Source organism: Pongo pygmaeus, chromosome X (assembly GCF_028885625.2).
Source record: "Pongo pygmaeus isolate AG05252 chromosome X, NHGRI_mPonPyg2-v2.0_pri, whole genome shotgun sequence".
In the NCBI taxonomy this organism is placed as follows: Eukaryota; Metazoa; Chordata; class Mammalia; order Primates; family Hominidae; genus Pongo; species Pongo pygmaeus.
The window spans coordinates 50,103,481-50,123,776 of record NC_072396.2 but is presented as its reverse complement, the minus strand read 5'-3'; the positions used below and the strand labels follow the sequence as shown (position 1 = coordinate 50,123,776).

The 20,296-nt window shown below is 53.0% G+C and overlaps 1 protein-coding gene and 1 pseudogene across 2 annotated transcripts; one reads left to right on the top strand and one right to left on the bottom strand.

Annotated features, from left to right (window-relative positions):
- Positions 1 to 5: 5 nt before the first annotated feature.
- CCDC22 (coiled-coil domain containing 22) lies at positions 6 to 15,835 on the bottom strand. Of its 2 annotated transcripts, XM_063660324.1 has the most exons (18): positions 15,590 to 15,721; positions 14,038 to 14,215; positions 8,411 to 8,543; positions 7,567 to 7,673; positions 7,375 to 7,441; positions 7,097 to 7,275; positions 3,639 to 3,833; positions 3,472 to 3,546; positions 2,974 to 3,036; positions 2,764 to 2,883; positions 2,222 to 2,341; positions 2,009 to 2,125; positions 1,798 to 1,899; positions 1,608 to 1,715; positions 1,270 to 1,365; positions 964 to 1,023; positions 807 to 881; positions 6 to 378 (listed from the first exon to the last, which is right to left on the bottom strand). In XM_063660324.1, the coding sequence occupies exons 1-18, from the start codon at positions 15,637 to 15,639 to the stop codon at positions 265 to 267; spliced, it is 1,959 nt and encodes a 652-aa protein (XP_063516394.1). In that variant the 5' UTR covers positions 15,640 to 15,721; the 3' UTR covers positions 6 to 264. The 2 variants fall into 2 exon arrangements, with proteins under 2 accessions (XP_063516394.1, XP_054326673.2); XM_054470698.2 differs by lacking the exon at positions 3,472 to 3,546 and having other exon boundaries at positions 15,590 to 15,835.
- LOC129023846 (heat shock protein beta-1-like) lies at positions 15,704 to 17,408 on the top strand (annotated as a pseudogene).
- The last annotated feature ends 2,888 nt before the right edge of the window (positions 17,409 to 20,296 follow it).

Below are 20,296 nucleotides of genomic sequence, written 5' to 3'. Positions count from 1 at the left end.
TAGACTGCAGAGGAACTACTCATTTATTTGGGATCCAAGGCCCCCAACCCACAGTACCATCCCCAATAAACTACAGCCGAGCTCCCCACATGCTGGACTATCACCCCATATAAGGGTTGCGGTCAGCGGGCAGGGGTCTGGGTGCAAGGCCGCAGAAGGAGGAACTGGGCAGCAGAGGAAGTAGCTAGGGCATGTGCTTGGCCACTGCCTCCAGCACCCCAAATCCCTGCCTGAGGCTGGGGAGAGACCTCTGCCGGCGGCTCCTCAGGCCTCCCGGACCCGGCCTAGGAGGCCAGCGTTCTCCTGGCGGAGGGCTCGGTAGTCCTCCCGGATCTTCTCCAGGTTGCTGAGGGTCTTCTTGCCCAGCTCTGTCTCGATCTGAAGCAACGTGAACACATGCCCCCTCAGCACACACAGCCCCTTTCCCAGCTCCTGCTCACCAGCCCCCATCACAGCCACGCTGGGCCCCTCCCACCACCTCCAACAGCTTGCTCTGTCCCACGGCCAGGCCTCGTGTGGTGTTCCCTCTACCCAAAGCATCCTTCGCCATGTGACAGGATTCCTCCTACATCTTTAAGCTGAAGCCTCTGCCCATGGCCCTGGGAGGCAGGCAGGAGGGCCCTTGGGATGGAAGCTGGGGCTCACAGTAGGCCACTTGCCTATCCCAGGTCACAGGCACAGGCACTAAGGGGCAGGGCTGGGTGTCCAGCCATAGGCTGTGTCTGGCTCCACGGCGTCTCTCAGCATAACCTGAGGAACTGTCCCCCCGGCCTGCCTTGGCTCCCCATCCTGCCCCCAGGCCTCACCTGCTCCTCGAGGTCTCGAACCTCCCGCATGATGGTGCCTGTGTCCTCGATGGTCTGGATGAGCTGGCTGCAGTTCTGGGGACAACAGGAGCAGAAGGCTTGCACCCAGTCCCACCCACCCCCAGCAGCCCCACCCCAGGCACATGTCTCCCCTCACCTCGTGCAGGGCAGCTAGATACTTATAGGCCTTCCGAACAGCATCGTCCTTCTTGGCATCCTGACCAAACACAGGGACCTCAAAAGTATCAGTGGGCTGCCCTTGACCATCTCCATGCCCTAAGAAGGCCACCCTCTCCCACCACCCCACTAGCTTCATCCTCCATGAAACAAAGCCAGCCCTGGGTATCAGTGCACCTCCAGCCTTGCACAGGGCCTGGGTCTGGACCCCAGCCAGCCCATTAGCAGATGCACAAGGCAGCAGCCCAGCCTCACCCCACTCACCCCCGCCCAACCTGCCCCACACCTTGAACACAAGCTCATCAGTCACCGCAAACGTCCGGTCCAGCTTCCCAGATAGGGAGTTGATTTCCTTCTGAAGCTCCTTCGTATCAGACAAGATCTGGCAGACACCATGGCGGCCATGAGCCCCTGCCTGGGGCAGGTTGGCTGGCAGTGGAGGGTCCTCATGTGCACCAGACAGGGACTGTGTCACTGTGTCAGGGGTGACTGGGATGGATTGTGTGTGACTATTCTGTGTTAGAGTGTGACTGGACAGCTCTGCCTGAGGGTGTGAGGTCCCTGTGCGGCCACACTATGCCTGACAGCCCACATGACCCACCCTCCATGGCCCTGGCAGTGTACCTTGGTGATCTCTTCCTTCTGCTTCCGGATGTTGCCCACGATCTCCAGGATGCGCTGGGTGTAGGCCAGCCGGGACACATCTCTGGGCAGAGTCTCCAGCTCTGACACCTAGGCAAGGATATAGCAGGCACTACCCCAGGACCCGCCCCCCACCCTCCTAAGCTACCTAGGTCCCTCACACAGGCCTTACCAGCTGCTTATAGACCTCCTCCTTCCTGCGGGCCTCTTCAGCAGCCGCCCGGACACTCTGGTGCAGTTCTTGGATCTCTGCCAGCCGTCGAGAAGATTCCAGCTGCCAGGAGCCCACAGGCAGAAGACAGTGAGCAGAGCATAGGGATGGCCCCCTAGAGAGGGTCCGAGCCTGCCCCGGCCTGCCCACAGCCCAGGGCCCCACTGCTTACCTCTCTGCAATCCTGCAGCTTTCGGAGGTGGCGGTACTCAGCGAGGAGTGGGACCCGGTGCTTCTCCCACTGACCCGCCAAGTGGATGACCCGCTGGGCACTATTCTCCACCACAAGCTGGTGGGGGATGGGTACGTGTCACACAGGCTGGGCCCTCCAACCCCGCCCCGCCCCACCCTGCCCCTCCCCGCCCAGCCACAGCCCCAACCCCACCTGCAGCTTGGCAAGGTTGGCAGCCCCATCGGGTAGCAGCTCCACCGCGCGGCTCTTCAGGCGCAGGGCCTGCTCACGCTCTGCTGTGCTGAGCTTGCTGTGCCGGCACTCAGACTCTGCCTGGCCCGCGGATACCCAGTCACATGCCACAGCCCCCATGGAGCTCCACAGATGACTGTACACCCCTGTGGCCCCCACAGGCCTCTCTAACAGCTCCACGCTGGTGCCAAGGACCCCGAGGACCCCCTAATCCCCTGTCCACGCAGACCCGTGGGTGCCCCACAGATGCCCACAGACCCTCCAAGGACCCCTCAATCCCCTGCCCATGCAGACCTGCGGTGCCCCATAGATGCCCACAGACCCTCACCCTGGCCTGATTCTCATAGCCACCCTCAAGAGGCCCACAGATCCCCAACGGCTCCCAGGAACCCTTCTGCCATGTGCAGACCTCTACAGAGCACCTCTTGCCCCGTCTAGTCCCTCACACCCCGAGGCCCTCCTTCTGACCTAGCCCAATGCACAGCCCCTCCCCCGCCCCTCACCTGCGCAAAGCTGACGCCCAGGGTCTTCATGTCGGCCTCAACCTCCTCAATGCTGCGGTTCACTCCTTCCAGCTGCTCCCGAAGAGACTCGAGCTCCTGTTCCTGAGCTGCCCACGTGACCTGGGAGGCCCAGGCCAGTCAGGGTTGGGGTGTCAGGCCCAGTAGACAAGCAAGGGCCTGGGACACCCCCCTCCAACCCACTCTGCTCACCTGTTCAGGCCGCCGGGAGGTGGCTGGCACATCTGACACCTGAGTGGCCTGGGCCTGGGGCTCCTAGGGGAGTGATGAGGGGTATCCTGGCTGCCAGGGAAGGCCCTTCCTCACGTGTCCCAGCCTCAGCCTCCCCTGAGAACTGCCCCCAGTGCAGCATGCATGCCCACTGAAGCACTGATGGTGGCTAGACTGTGACTATGTGGGTAAAGGCACCATCTGCAACCTCAGGCCAGAGTGCTTGCTCGTGGAGAGAGCTCCCTGACCCTGACACAGCTCCTACCCACCTGCCCCATCTCTCAAGCCTCAAATGCCCATGAGAAGGATGAGGGGCCCTCAGAGTGAACATCTTAGGACAGAAGATATGCTCAAAGGAAACTGCCTGAGGAAAGGGGGTATTGCCCCAAGAACACCCCCACGCCCTTGCATGGTTCCCACCTATCCACATTTTCTCCAGTCAAGTCCCTAATAAGCTAGGGGATCCCTCTGGGTACCCACCCCACAGTGGCAGGGCTGGGTGTGCGAGGGACAGGCAGGGACAGGCGAGGGCCTGTCCAGTGGGAACACAGGAACCTGTGTGGATAAAGGTGTGGTGCTGACACAAAAAGCCATCCTCCAAGCCTGCCACGCCCATCCACACATCTCATGTCCTCAGGTGCACCCACCAGATGGAAGGTGAACTTCTCTGAGTGCGTGAAGCGGGAGCCCTTAGGAGCACCAGTCTTGGCCCCAGCACCCCAGGCCTGCAGCAGCTCTCCCAGGTCCCGGGCTTGTATGGGGGCCCCAAGCAGGCCCCAGCTTTGGCGCAGATGCTCAGTCAGTTGCTTCTGCAGCCGCTGCCGCTGAGCCCGTGTGTCCTCCTGGGGAGAAAAGGCGGAGGAAGCAGGAGGGTGTAGGGGCCCACCTAGCACCCAAGGCCCTGCCTCCTCCAAGGACCCCCTGACAAGAGTATACAGACAAGTCACCCCCACCCTCCAGCCTTCCCACTAAGGCAGGCCCTGCTCTACTCTCCTGCTCCACCAGCCTGGGATCTCCTCGAGGACAGGGGTCTCCTCTTGCTCACAGACATACTTCTCTCCACTCACTAGATCCCCATGCTGGAGAAGGATGTGGGAAGAGAGGGGGGTGAGCCTAGAGCCCCCAAATCCAAGAGAAGCATAGACAGGATATCGGGGGACAGGGCAGAGACAGGGAATCAAAGGTACCAGGCACAGAAAGAGGCAGAGAGAGAGAGGCAAGAGAGGGACAAGAACAGAGTTTCAAGATAACTGGGAAAATCTGATTATGAACTCAAGTATTGGATGGTATTAAGATATCATTGTTGGCTGGGTGCGGTGGCTCATACCTATAATCCTAGCCCTTTGAAAGGCCAAGGTAGGTAGATCACCTGAGGTCAGGAGTTCAAGACCAGCCTGGCCAACATGGTAAAACCTCGACTCTACCAAAAATACAAAACTTAGTGCGCTCCTGTAATTCCAGCTACTTGGGGGTTGAGGCAGGAGAATGGCTTGAACCCAGGAAGTGGAGGTTGCAGTGAAGCGAGATGACACCATTGCACTCCAGCCTGGGCAACAGAGCGAGACTCCGTCTCAAAAACAAAACAAAACAAAACAAAACAAAAAAAAAAACCCACAAGATATCACTGTTAACTTCATTAGCCATGAAAATGGTCCAGTGGTTACCGTGAAAACTGAATGTCCTTATGAGTTAAGAGATGTAGTCCTAAGTATTTAGAACTGAAATGACATGATGTCTGAGATTTGCTTTAAAATAATACAGCAACAAAGAAAAAGTTGGGAGAGAAAAATGAAGAAAAGTTGGCAAAATGGTACATAGGATTCACTAGAATATTCTCTCTACATTTATGTTTGAAAATTACTATAGATATAAAAACAAAGACAGACGGCCAGGCGTAGTGGCTCACACCTGTAATCACAACACTTTGGGAGGCCGAGGCAGATGGATCATGAGGTCAAGAGATCGAGACCATCCTGGCCAACATGGTGAAACCCTGTCTCTACTAAAAATACAAAAATTAGGTGGGCGTGGTGGCGCATGCCTGTAGTCCTAGCTACGTGGGAGGCTGAGGCAGGAGAATCACTTGAACCCAGGAGGCAGAGGTTGCAGTGAGCTGAGATCGCGCCACTGTACTCCAGCCTGGGCGACAGAGCGAGACTCCATCTCAAAAAATAATAATGATGATGATAAAAAAATAAAAATGTAAAAAGACACAGAGGTGAAGACAGAAAGAGAGGACAGATAAAAAAGTGGACAGACCAGGAGGGGGCCGACACAGAGGTGGAGAAAAAGAGGGACAGACAGAGATGTGGGCACAGAGGAAGAGGAGACAGATAAAGAGGCAGACAGAAGGGGAGGGGGGCCAAATACAGAGGTGGACAGAGAGGAAGAGGGGACAGATATAAAGGTGGACAGAAGGGGAGGGGTACTGATACCTGGGTGAACACAGAGGAAGAGGGGACAGAAATAGGAGAGCAGAATGGAGGGAGGGAAAAAGAGAAGTGGAGAGAGAGGAAAAGGGGACAGATAAAGAAATGGACAGAGGGAGAGGGGTGACAGGTGGACAGAGAGAAGGAGGAGACAGATGCAGAGGTGGACAGAGGAAGAGGGGACAGATAAGTGGACAGAGGGGAAGAGGGGACAGATACAGAGATGGATAGAGAAGAAGAGGGGACAAAGAGGTTGATAGAGAAGAAGAGAGGGCTAGGCATGGTGGCTCATGCCTGTAATCCCAGCACTTTGGGAGGCCAAGGTGGGCGGATTGCTTCAGGTCAGGAGTTCGAGACCAGCCTGGTCAATATGGCAAAACCCCATCTCTACAAAAAATACAAAAATTAGCCAGGCGCACGCACCTGTAGACCCAGCTGCTCAGATGCCTGAGGTGGGAAGATTGCTTGAGCCCGGGAATTTGAGGCTGCCTTGAGCCCTGATCATGACATTGTAGTCCAGCCTGGGTGACAGAGCGAGACCCCGTCTCAAAAAAAAAGAAGAAGAGGTGACAGATAAAGAGATGAAGAGATGGACAGAAGGGGAGGAGGGACAAATACAGAGGTGGACAGAGAGGAAGAAGGGAAAGATAAAGAAGGGGACAGAGGGAAGGGGCAACAGATACAGAGGTGGACAGAGAGGAAGAGGAGAGAGATTAAGAAGTAAACAGAGGCAGAGGGGTGACAGATATATAGGTGGACAGCAAGGAAGGGGACAGATACAGAGATGGACAGAGCAGAAGGGGACACAGATAAAAAGGTGCACAGGGAAGAAGAGGGGACAGATAAAGAAGTGGACAGAGGAGAAGGGGGAACAGACAGGTAGACAGAGCAAGAGAGGAATTCAGTACAGAAATGAGACAGAGAGAGAGGTAAGAAAGAGGAGTGGCAAAAACACAGAACTAGAATAATGGGGACAGGCAGAAATTGTGCAAAAACCTAGAAACCAGAAAAATGAACATCAGTGACAAGTGCAGAAACAGAGAAAGATTAGGGCCGGGCGCGGTGGCTCATGCCTGTAATCCCAACACTTTGGGAGGCCAAGGTGGGCGGATCACCTGAGGTCAGGAGTTCGAGACCAGCCTGGCCAACATGGCAAAACCCTGTCTCTACTAAAAATATAAAAATTAGCCAGGTGTGGTGGTGCAAGCCTGTAATCCCAGCTACTTGGGAGGCTGAGGCAGGAGAATCGCTTGAACCTGGGAGATGGAGGTTGCAGTGTGCCGAGATCACGCCACTGCACTCCAGCCTGGGTGACAGAGCAAGACTGCAAATGAATGAATGAATGAATGATGAAGGCAGGTAGCCAATCCGGATTGCTCCAGTTGCCAGGAATCTCACGCACATTATTCAGTCTAACTACTGCCCTGAGAGGAGAGCACTATTACTACCCGATTTTTTAGCATAGGAAACCAAGGCTCTGAGGAGGGATACTGACTTGTCCCAGGTTCTCCTTTTTTCTGACTCCAGTGTTCTTTCAGGTGGGGAGCTAGGTAAGCACACACAGAGGGGAAACAACAGAAGGGAGGGACAAAGTGGGGAAGGAGAGGAGCAGAGGACCAGCAGGAGCGTCAGTGAGCAGCAGCCCAGACAGCAGGGAGCCAGACATCCGGCTGTACCTGGGGTGGGAGGCGGGATGTCCGGCGGACCCAGTCCTCATCCCCTGGCAGGTCCCGGCCCGTCTGCTGGCAGAGCTGCAGGGCATGGTGTTCAAGGAGCGAGGCCACCCTTCCAACAGGCTGAGGCACCTGGGTAGGGACTGGAAGCAGCAGGGGACTCGCCTGGAACTCCCGTGGCTCTGGAGGCAGGAACAGAGTCAGCTGGCCCTGCCGCATGGCAACGCTATGAGGGTCCCCCCGACCTTCCTCCTCACCCCTCCCCACAGCCTCATGCTCACCGCCTCTGGAACTCAATTCTGGCACGACCAGCCTGCTGGCATGGAAAGGCTTCTGGAGGGCCGAGCCCTGGTGGGAGAGCAGGCTCAGAACCTCCAGGGTGAAGTGGGATGAGGGTTGCCAGGGGTAGGGGGCCAAAACCCTGGGCACCCAGACGGGGGTAAGAGAAGATCCATGGGAGTCAGGGGTCTCACCTGGAGGTGCTGCAGCTTGGGAGTGCGAAGGAGGGGCGGGACCCAAGGCAGTGCCAGCTGGTCCCGAATTTGGCTCCCAATGGCCCGGAGGAGAATAGCTGAGTCACCTATGGGGGACAGGGAGGAAGTGAATCAGGTGACAATGTTGCAAATACAAAAGGGCATACCCTAGGAGACCAGCCTCCACTCCTGACCCCCATCCAGAGATACACATCTATCCAGCTTGTGTTCTCACGTTCAGTCATTCAGCAAACACTGAGCACCTACTATGTACAGGTCGCTGTTCTAGACACTAGGGCTACTTCGTGGAACAAACTGGATAAAGGTCCCTGCCCTCAGGGAGCCAACAAGCTAGCAGAGGAGAGAGATCATGAATAGGATCCTGAACACCATCCCGACTGCAGCCAGGCGGAGATCAGGAGAGGGCTGCGGAGAGGAGGTTAACCTCAAAGAGGTAAGGGAGTGAACCATGAGGGTACCTAGGGGAAAGGTAACCAACGATACAAAGGTGCAGAAGCGGGAGTGTACTGGGGTATGTTTGAGTAGCACCCAGGAGGCCCATGTGGTTAGAGCGAAGTGAGAGAGAGGGAGGGCACAGGGGTTGAGTCAGGGAGGCCCCTCCCAGCACCAACGCACCACTGGGGTCAGCTCAACCTCAGCCCCCTGCCCTCTGCCCTGCAGCCCCTCTCTGATGCCTAATCCTCCCGCCTAGCTCTCCTGAAGGCACATACCACCACCCCTACCCATCAACCTTTTTACCACCTCTACCTCTCTCAGCCCTACAGCCCCCAAAAGGCCCTCATCTCCCCTCACCGCCCCCGCCCACACCCCAGACACCCAGTACCTGCAGGCTGGTCTGCATCCTCAGAGGCATCGGTGGGCAGACGCTCAGCCAAGAAGAGAAGCAGGTCTCGGAGGTCAGGCTCACTGGGGTAGAGGAAGTTCTGATAGCCAAGCTCCAAGGGATAGCCCAGGTCCTGAGGGTTGGTGGGGGGCTATCAGGAAGCAGGCAGTGTCCTCCTGCCCTGGGAGACTTGGGCCTAAGCTAAAAACGCTCCCACTTTCTCACTAACCACCACCCTCCCAACCTCCCCCGGCTCCCCAAGGCCTCTGGGCCCTGGGGGGAGCCACAGAGTGATGACAGTCAACGCTACAGAGAACAAGAAACAAGGTTAAAGCTCTGGCCTCTCTATGACTCAAAATCCAGAGGCCATAAAAGAAAAAATGGGTACTTTTGAATACATGAAAAGAAAGAAAATATTTAAAGAAAAATATAATAAGCAAAGTCAAAAGTTAATGACAAGTTGGGAAAAAATATTTGGAGCCCATATCACAGGTAAAGAGCAAATCTACCTATTATAGAAAGAGTGCCTAAAAATAAACAGGCCAAAAAGACCAGAAGCACAATAGCTCAGAACAAAAGGACTCACGAGGGTTCTAGATGGAGACTGAGGAAACAGGCCAGGAGAGAAAGAAAGCCTTTTTCCCTTTTTTTTTTTTTTTTTTTCCTGAGACAGGGTCTCGCTCTGTCGCTCAGGCTGGAGTGCAGTAGCGTGATCTTGGCTCACTGGAACCTCTGCCTCCTGGGCTCAAGTGATCCTCCCACTCAGCCTCCCAAGTAGCTGGGATTACAGGTGCGTGCCACCACACCCGGCTAATTTTTGCATTTTTAGTGCAGACAGGGCTTCACCATGTTGGCCAGGCTGGTCTCAAACTCCTGGGCTCAAGCAATCTGCCCACTTTGGCCTCCCAAAGTGCTGGGATTACAGGTGGGAATCACCACACCCGGCCTAGGAAAGCCTTTTTCTTCCAGAGTTGCCACTGCTTTGGAACTGCATAGACTCTGAAAGCAGACTTCCTGGATTCAAACCCAAGCTTTGCCTCTTACCAACTATACGACCTCAGGCAGATCACTTAACCCCTCTGTGAAAGCAGACTTCCTGGATTCAAACCCAAGCTTTGCCTCTTACCAACTATACGACCTCGGGCAGATCACTTAACCCCTCTGTGCTTCACTTTCTTCATCTGAAAGAGGGTATACCAACAGTACATACAGCAGAAGGTTGTCCTGAGAATTAAATGAGTTAACACCATGTTACTTACCACAGGGCCTGGCACAGAGTACACTTAGAAGCCATCATTATTCTATACTTAGGAGTATACTGGGTCACAATGCAAGATATATTTATTTTGGAGGCTCAAGGTCAAATAAGTATGAAAACCACTGGCTTCTAAGGTATTTTACTTTGGATTTTTTCCAACATATGCAATCAAAGAGCTGTGACTGATATAGAAACTCATCCCAGGAGTGGGGAAGGTGCCAAAATATGGAGGTGGCTAAGGTGCAGAAACTGTTGCCAGGAGAGGGCATATGAAGAGGAAGATGCCAGAACATGGCAGTGCTGAGCTGAGGGGGGGCTATAGGGACAGCACACAGCTGGATTAAGAGAACCCCTTTTGCCTGCTGCTGGTAAACCAAGGCTGCTGGGGGCCAGACAACCATATGTACCTGTTTTTTATTTTTTTGGAAACAAGAGCCTTGCTCTGTCGCCCAGGCTGGAGTGTAGTGGTGCAACCTCAACTCACTGGAACTTCCGCCTCCTGGGTTCAAGCGATTCTCCTGCTTCAGCCTCCTGAGTAGCTGGGATTACAGGCACGCACCACCACACCCGGCTAATTTTTGTATTTTTAGTAGAGACGGGGTTTCGCCATGTTGGCCAGGCTGGTCTCAAACTCCTGACCTCTGGTGATCTGCCCGCCTCCACCTCCCAAAGTGCTGGAATTACATGAGCCACCGTCCCCAGTCTTTTTTTTTTTTTTTTTTTTTTTGGAGATGGGGTTTCACTCTGTTTCCCAGGCTAGAGTGCAGTGGCGCAATCACAGCCCACTGCAGCCTGGACCTCCCAGGCTCAAGCAATCCTCCTACCTCAGCCTCCCACGTAGCTGGGACCACAGGCGTGTGCCACCATACCCAGCTATTTTTTTTTTATTTTTTGTAGAGATGGGGGTCTCACTGTGTTGCCCAGGCTGATCTTGAGCTCCTGGGCTCAACTGATCCTCCCACCTCAGACTCCCAAAATGCTGGGATTACATGCAAGAGCCAATGTGCCCAGCCCACATGTACCTCCTGGCCACTGGAAAAGCCATAGTCACTAATCCCCACTAAAATCAATGTAAGCAAAAGCAGGTAAACAAAATCCAAGAGAGACAGCACTGAGAGAAGAACAGAGAACTGCGGGAAGCCTGAGCCCCCACCTCAACACCTCCTGCTGTGTACTCTCCTCTGCAAACAGAAGACATAACTTCCCCCCTATTAAGTGCTAACCTTAAGAATACATACAGTCCTGGGCCAGGGGACAGGCTGCCTGCCTCATAAGGCCACCAAGAGCCCCAGAGAGAACAATGTGACAACTCCTGAGAGCTGGGTGAACCTGAGAGCGAAGGGATGGATGGAGCTCTGAGACCTGTTGCTAAGAGACAGAGACTGCACAAGCAAGGCCCAAATTTAACAACTCTAGCCACCCAGTCCCCTACATCTAAATGAAAGTTTTCACAGTAGTCACTCTATCATCCCTCCACCACCATATACTTCCTGGGTCAGTTCAAAGTGTTTCCATTCACCATGTAGCCACAGGTTCCAGATCAGACCTACCCAATAATAGTAATCCCATTTATGCAAAGCTTATTATAACCAGCTTTTCACACATTAACTCATGTTTAATCCTCACAGCAACCCTATACAGTAGCTACAATTCTTATACCCATTTTACACATGTGGAAACTTAGCCTCAAAAAGGTTAAGAGAGCCAGGCACAGTGGCTCACACCTGTAATACCAACACTTTGGGAGGCTGAGGCAGGTGGATCACAAGGTCAGGAGTTTGAGACCAGCCTGGCCAAGACGGTGAAACCCCGTCTCCACTAAAAATACAAAAAAAATTAGCTGGGCACAGTGGCAGACACCTGTAATCCCAGCCACTCGGGAGGCTGAGGCAGGAGAATTGCTTGAGCCCGGGAGGTGGAGGAGGTTGCAGTAAGCCAAGATTGCGCCACTGCACTCCAGCCTGAGCCTCAAAAAAAAAAGACTGGCCCAAAGTCACAGAGTGAGTGAGCCAGCGGGAGTGGCATTACTTGGAGCTCTTGAATACAGGAACTGGACTCCTGGACTCAGCTCTATACTGGGGATGGGTGAGTGTTTCATCAGAATGGCTCCTTACCAGGCACAGTGGTGCACGCCTGTAGTCCCAACTACTCAGGAGGCCAAGGCGGGAAGATTGCTTGAGGCCAGGAGCTTGAGACCAGCCTGGGCAACATCTCTACAAAAGCGAGACCCCGTCTCTACGAAAAATTTAAAAATTCTCGGGCAGGGTGGCATGTGCCTATAGTCCTAGCTACTTGTGAGGCAGAGGCAGGAGAATCTCTTGAGGCCGGGAGTTCAAGACCAGCCTGGGCAATATAGCAAGACACTTACCTCTAAAAAAATTAAAATATTTTTAAAAAGAAAAGCACTTTATTTATTCTGTCACAGAGACATTTTTGGAATTGCTCTTAGCAGAGGCAGGATATGTGGTTCCCACAGAGGTAATGTAGCAGACACTCTTTTAGGTAACCAGCATGCCTTCCTTTGGGTAATCATCCTTACCCCAACTCCATGGGACCCTGAAGGAGTGGCTAATCACAGTGCCCTATAGGAATGACCGTGTCGGCCGGGCGCGGTGGCTCACGCCTGTAATCCCAGCACTTTGGGAGGCCGAGGCGGGCAGATCACGAGGTCAGGAGTTCAAGACCAGCCTAGCCAACACAGTGAAACCCCGTCTCTACTAAAAATACAAAAATTAACCGGGCATGGTGGTGCATGCCTGTAGTCCCAGCTACTCGGGAGGCTGAGGCAGGAGAATCACTTGAACCCAGGAGACAGAGGTTGCAGTGAGCCGAGATAGCGCCACTGCATTCCAGCTTGGGTGACAGAGAGAGACTTCATATCAAAAAAAAAAAAAAAAAAAAAAGAAAGAAAAGAAAAGGCTGGGCACAGTGGCTCACTCCTGTAATCCCAGCACTTCGGGAGGCCAAGGCGGGTGGATCATGAGGTCAAGAGATTAAAACCATCCTGGCCAACATAGTGAAGCCCCGTCTCTACTAAAAACACAAAAATTAGTTGGGTGTGGTGGCACACGCCTGTAGTCCCAGCTACTCAGGAGGCTGAAGCAGGAGAATCGCTTGAACCCGGGAGGCAGAGGTTGCAGTGAGCCAAGATCGCACCACTGCACTCCAGCTTGGGTGACAAAGTGAGACTCCATCTCAAAAAAAAAAAAAAAGGAATGACCATGTCATCCAGACTGGGCCAATCAGAGCACAGAGTGATTAGTTTAGGAGTATATGACCCAGACAGAGTATTTTCTGGAGCTAAGAAATGGATACTATGCTATTGTAAATAATGCCGCAATAAACATACGTGTGCATGTGTCTTTATAGCAGCATGATTTATAGTCCTTTGGGTATATACCCAGTAATGGGATGGCTGGGTCAAATGGAATTTCTAGTTCTAGATCCCTGAGGAATCGCCACACTGACTTCCACAAGGGTTGAACTAGTTTACACAATAGCAAAGACTTGGAATCAACCCAAATGTCCAACAATGATAGACTGGATTAAGAAAATGTGGCACATATACACCATGGAATACTATGCAGCCATAAAAAATGATGAGTTCATGTCCTTTGTAGGGACGTGGATGAAATTGGAAATCATCATTCTCAGTAAACTATCGCAAGAACAAAAAACCAAACACCGCATATTCTCACTCATAGGTGGGAATTGAACAATGAGAACACATGGACACAGGAAGGGGATCATCACACTCTGGGGACTGTTGTGGGGTGGGGGGAGGGGGGAGGGATGGCATTGGGAGATATACCTAATGCTAGATGACGAGTTAGTGGGTGCAGTGCACCAGCATGGCACATGTATACATATGTAACTAACCTGCACATTGCGCACATGTACCCGAAAACCTAAAGTATAATAATAATAAATTAAAAAAAAAAAAAAGAAATGGATACTATGGGGTAGGGGTGGTATTTTGCAGCTAAATTTAAAACATAGAAGCCAGGAGCAGCCCAGGTGCAAACTGGATAAACTCATTTGCTCCTCATAACAGCCCTACATTTATCATCTCCATTTCACAAATAGGAAAACTGGGGCCCAGAAGGGTTAGGGTCACACAGTTACCAAGTGGTGGGGCTAGGATCTAAACTACTCAGGCAGTTTGACCGTACAGTCAGCAGCCTTAACCACTAATTAAAACTAAGCCGCAGGAAAAGTGACAGAGGAAAGGCAAGTGTTGCAGAGGAAAGGCAAGTGTTGCAGAGGAAAGGCAAGTGTTGCAGAGGAAAGGCAAGTGTTGCAAAGGAACTTGGTTACTTTGGAAAAGAGGAAGGAAGAGGATGTGTGCATTAGGAGGAGGGCCACTCACCATGCAGGCCTGAGCCAGGCTCATGGCCAGGCGGAACCGGGCAGACATGGCAAGAGGCAGCAGAGGGCTGAGGCCAGAGCCCACGGCAGGGTTGATCACACGCAGGCAGCGGACCACAGCCTCTACAACCAGCTCAGTGGTGAAGGCGCGCAAGGTCTGCACATCTGGAGGAACTGCCCTGAAGAAGGGGACTGGCTTGATCGCAGGAATAGTCAGGCAACAGGGATCAGGCTGAGCCCTGCAGCCTTTTGGAAACACTAGTACCAGGGTAGGGGCAGGGAGGATGCCTACAGTTCAGACAGATCCTGGATGTTGGTGACTGTGACTTCCATTTGGAAAACCAGGAACTAGGGAAATCCTCAGGTCCTAAGATCTTAGAGTAGGAGAACAGTGGGTGGAAGAGAACTCAGTTTAGAAAAATATCAAAATTTGGGAGTCTGGGAAGGTAAAAGGGTCCAGGTGGCACAATCTCTGAGTTTCTTGGTTCCCAGATAGTATGTTCTTTGCATACATATTGAGCTGCTAGAGTTTTGAGAAGACTAGATTTTAGGAGGCTGCTGTTTTCAGAAGTTCTAAATGTCAGGGTCCCTGGGTATCAAGATCCCTGAATATCAAGACCACCTAGTTTCAGGCAATACAAAAAGACTCCCTAGATGTTGGCATCGTGGGTTTTTAGGGCCCCTGAATGGTGGAGTCTTCGTGCGTCAGGGTGACCAAATGCTGATGTCAGATTTTAGAATCCTGGGTTTTTTTGGCTGGGCGCGGTGGCTCACACCTGTAATCCCAGCACTTTGGGAGGTGGAGGCGGGCAGATCACTTGAGGTCAGGAGTTGGAGACCAGCCTGACCAACATGGTGAAACCCTGTCTCTGCTAAAAATACAAAAATTAGCCAGGCAAGGTGGTGCACGCCTATAATACCAGCTACTTGGGAGGCTGAGGCAGGAGAATCACTTGAACCTGGGAGGCGGAGGCTGCAGTGAGCTGAGATCACGCCACTGCAGTCCAGCCTAGGTGACAGAGCGAGACTCCATCTCGGAAAAGGAAAAAAAAAAAAAGAATCCTGGGCTTTTTTAAGCCCCAGGTGTTTGGGGAACTGGAGTTTGAAGGATCCCAAGTATCTGGTCCAGGGATTTTTTTGGAGTCCCCGAGTGCCAGGGTCCTGGGGTTTTACGCTCCCTGGTTCTTAGGGCACAGGTGTCTTAGGGTCTCTAGATAACAGGGTCTCAGGGTACTGATGTTAATATTCCCCAGATTACAGGGTTCCGGGTCTTGAGGTTTCAAGGTTGTAACGTCTCAAGGTGTCTGGGTCCCAGAACTTTGGGTGTACAAAATATCATGGTCAAAGGATTTGGGAGGCCTCTGATGTCGGTGTCAGGGACGGCGGTGTGTGTGTGTGTGTGTGTGTGTGTGTAAGGGGGTGAGGGTCTTAGGATCCTGGAGTTGGAGCCCTGAATGTCAGGATCCCGGGTTTTAAGGCTCCCGGGAAACGGGGTCCTGGGCTTTAGAGTCCCGGATGTGGGCTTCGGGGGTGGGCGGGGGCTCTGTCCTTACGTGCCGGCCTGGCGCAGGGAATGGATGAGGATTCGGTCCGCCTCCTCCATGGTGGAGCCGTGTCGGAGTCGGGGGCTGGGTACAGGACCGGGTCCGAGAAAGTGGGGAGCAGCTGTAGAAACTCTGCTCCGTGCTCGCGGTCCACAGAGTGTCACGGGTCGTGTGGGGAGAGTTGGAAAGTGTAGTTCTGTGAGCGAGCACGGCGCATGCCGGATGTGAGGCCTGGGGTGAGTGTGCATGGAGGTTGAGCTTGCAATAGCTGCTGGGAGTTGTAGTTCTTCCACCTGCAGTCCAGTGGGCTCTTCCAAGGGAAAAGGGAACAACCCGTGTGTTGGGGAGTGGAGGGGCCCGACAGAAAGGGGCTTCCTGACTCATTCGTTTAAGGCGGCATTCATCTTCTAGGCTATAAAAGTGTACACATTAAGGGCAGAATTTTAACACAAAGCAACTACTTCCCTATGTCTTAGTCTCCTCATCTGTAAAATGGGACTATTGACAGTACCTGCTTTTTAGGATTAAAACAATTAATTTATATAAAGCACGTTGTACTATGTGCCTGACACATAAGATAAGAAAGCACTATGTAAGTTATAGTTACTAGTGTTCATGCATTCAATAAATGCTTTAATATGATACACATTTGTACACTCCAAAGAATAATTACACAGCAAATATCTATGTAACCGGCTGGGTGCAGTGGCTCACGCCTGTAATCCCAGTACTTTGGGAGGCCGAGTCGGGTGGATCACCTGAGGTCAGGAGTTCGAGACCAGCCTGGCCAACATGGTGAAACCCCCTCTCTACTAAAACGAGAAAAATTAGCCAGGCATGGTGGCACATGCCTGTAGTCCCAGCTACTCGGGAGGCTGAGGCAGGGGAATCACTTGAACTGGGGAGGCGAAGGTGGCAGTGAGCTGAGATTGCACCATTACACTCCAGCCTGGGCAACAGAGCGAGACTCCGTCTCTAAATAAATAAATAAAGCAAAAGAAATCTATGTAACCATTTCTTGAACAGCCGACGCGCGCCTGCAATCCCAGCAGTTTTGGAGGCCAAGGCGGGAGGATCGCTTGAGGTCAGGAGTTTGAGACCGGCATGGGCAATACAGCAAGACACCATCTCTTAAAAAAAAAAAAAAATTGACACTTGTCCAAGCAGACGTCCCCAGCAGAGCCAGCCAGCATGACTGAGTGCCGCGTCCGCTTCTCGTTCCTGTGGGACCCCAGCTGGGACCCCTTCTGCGACTGGTACCCGCACACTCGCCTCTTCGACCAGGCCTTCGGGCTGGTCGCAGTGGTTCGGCACCAGCGGCTGGCCCGGCTACGTGCGCCCCCTCCCCCCGCCGCGGTCTAGAGCCCCGCGGTGGCCGCGCCCGCCTACAGCCACGCGCTCAGCCGGCAGCTCAGTAGCGGGGTCTCGGAGAACCGGCCCACAGCGGACCTCTGGCGAGTATCCCTGGACATCAACCACTTCGCCTCCGACGAGCTGACGGTCAAGACCAAGGATGGCATGGTGGAGATCACCGGCAAGCACGAGCAGCGGCAGGACGAGCGTGGCTCCATCTCCAGATGCTTTACCCGGAAATACACGCTGCCCCCCGGTGTGGACCCCACCAAGGTCTCCTCCTCCCTGTCCCCTGAGGGCACACTGACCGTGGAGGCCCCCATGCCCAAGCTAGCCACGCAGTCCAACGAGATCACCTTGGATTCACGGGCCCAGCTTGGGGGCCTAGAAGCTGCGAGATCCAACCAGTCTGCAGCTAAGTAAAAGCCTTAGCCCGGATGCCCACCCTGGCCGCCGCCACTAGCCGTGACCCCACACCCACCTGTATGTTCTTTTGATACGTTTATCTTCTGTTGTTCTCAAATAAAGTTCGAAGCAACCCAAAATTAGAAAAAAAAAATTAGTTGGGCATGGTAGTGCACACCTGTAGTCCCAGCTACAGAGGCTGAGGCCAGAGGATCACTTGAGCACAGGAATTCAATGCTACTGTGAGCTATGATCAGGCCACTGCACTCCAGCCTGGGTGACAGAGCAAGACCCTGTCTCTAAAAATAATAATAATAATTGATAATATTTGATCTTTTTTCCATAGAGATATTGCACATATATTAGGTTTTTCCTACATACTTCGAATTCCATATACTATTGGAAAATAACATCGTTTTTCTTATTTTAGTTTGACTGTTTGCTGCAGGTATATATTTGGTAAACATTTCATCTGTTGCCAGGCTCTGGCCCACAAACGTCCCATTTGCACCACCACCACCACCCTCCCATACGACACTGTTATCGCCCCGCCCTGTGGCCTTAATCCCTCCAAAGCTGGGGGAAGAGAGGGGGGTTGTGCGCAGATGGCCCTTCAATCTCGAAAGGAAGATGTCGGAATCTGAAGGCGGGAAAGGTGAGAGAATCCTTCTATCCCTGCAGACCCTTGGAGCAAGGTAGAGCCCCTCTGACCCACCCACTGCCCACCCAGACCCCACCCCCAGAGAGCCTCTAGGGGACAAGAACCACATCACCCTGTTCCCCAACCCAGCCAGCCCCAAACAGCCTCTCTGCCACCAGAGCCCTAACAGCCTGACCCAGACACCACCCCCCATGGCCTCTCAGCCTCATCCACAGCCTTAGTTCCCAAAGGAAACCCAACCTCAATCCTGGCTCTGACCCCTATCCAAACGCCCACCTGAAACCTAACACAAACTCTACCAGCCAGAAGGCAAACCCCTGTTAGAGTCTAAGCCCCACCCCAGATACAGACCTAAAGTCACCTAACCTCAACCTCAACCCCGGGATGTCAATACTGTTAGTGATTGCAGTCTCTGACTTTCCAGAAAGTGCACAGACCCTTTAAAAAAAAAAAAAAAAAAAAAAGAGAGAAGGAGAGAGAACACATACTTGGTGGTGGTAGTAAGCCATGAGGGCTCTAGAGTTAGACTGGGTGTGACTCCCCATTCAGCCACTTCAGCAAGTCACTTAACCTTTTCTTCTCAATTTTCTCATCTGCAAAATGGGAATAACACTATGTGCCAGGCATTCTTTTGATTCTGAACTCATTTAATCCTTATAACACCGCTATATTTTAAGTACTGTTATTATCATCCTTATTATACAGATAAGGAAACTGAGGCTCAAAGAGATTACATAATTTGCCCAAGGCAACACATAGCTACCAAGTGGTAAAGTCAGGATTTAAATTCAGGCAGCTTGTTTCCTCCAAAGCTGGGAATCTTAACCAGGCCAATCTACCGCCCCTCTGAGGCTGAAACGAGACCATGGGAACTGGGAGTGGCCTTAGCTGAAAACCCCAATGCAAAATTCAAGTCCCACTCAAAACTCAACTTCGACCCTAACCTGTATCCTAATTCTAATTCCAATTCAAAATACCCAGTCCTAACCCTTAGACAAAACTCCACTCCTACCTATATTTAAACCCATCCCCACCCTAACCCAAAACCAACCACTCAATTTTAACCTTAAATTCGCCCACCCCATGGCAATTTAAACTCTACCCCCAACTTAAACATCAAACCCTACTTCACTTGGAAATGTAATCTCACCTTCACTCCCCTATAAACTCTCACTCTAGCCCTAATCTTAATTCGAACACTCTTACTTCCCAGTCCTTAACCCAGCTACTCCCAGTTCTCCCCAATTTTCCATGCTCTTCTCTCCTTCCTTCAAACAGAGGGACAGGATCAGGTAGGAAGCAGCCACAATTGCCCCAATACTCTGTCCCTCCCTGACGCAGTTTCTCCATATAGACACCACCCCAGAGCCCAGTCCAGCCAATGGGGCAGGCCCTGGTCCCGAATGGGGGCTATGCCCCGGGCCCCCAGCTGTGGAAGGTGAAAGCAGTGGAGCATCAGGCCTAGGGACCCCTAAGCGAAGAAACCAGCACAGCAAGCACAAGACAGTGGCAGTGGCCAGTGCCCAGCGGTCACCTCGGGCACTCTTCTGCCTCACCCTGGCCAACCCTCTGCGACGGTCATGCATCAGCATCGTGGAGTGGAAGCATCCTGGAAGGCAGGGGCGGGGCCCGGGGTAAAGGTCATCAGGGTACCAGGAGTAAAGAATTGGGTCAGGGCTGGAATAGAGGAGGGCTGAGGTCATCAGGGTCAAGTCAAGAACTAGATTGGGGGGCGGGTTCAGAAAGGCAAAGGTCAGCAGGGTTCAACAGTCAAGGACTGAATCACAGCAAGAGTTGGGGATGGTTAAGGTTTCCAGGAGGGACAAAGTCAAGGCCTTGTCAGGGCAGGGGTCGAGAATGCCAGGACCTGTCACCTTGGGCGTCAAGGGTCAGCACTGGGTGGGAGGTCCCCAAGGGAGTGGGGGGTTCCAATGCCACTCTGCCAGGGTCCTTGACTGTGTCCACCTGAGGCCCTTCGACATCCTCATTCTGCTGACCATCTTTGCCAACTGCGTGGCCCTGGGAGTTTACATCCCCTTCCCTGAGGACGACTCCAACACTGCCAACCACAACCTGGTAAGGCCCGCCCCGCCCCAGCCAGTTCCCAGCCAGATAGAGCCCCAGTAGAGCTCACTCCTTCCAGCCAGACCCCGCCCCCTCTCTGACCCGGATGGCCCTGCCTGGCTCAGCCCCACCCTCAGTCCTGACTATGCTCCCCACGCCCCCGTCAAACCCCGCCTTCAAATAACTCCCCGACTTCCCGCCCCACCCCCCGGTCCCACCCCCAGGAGCAGGTG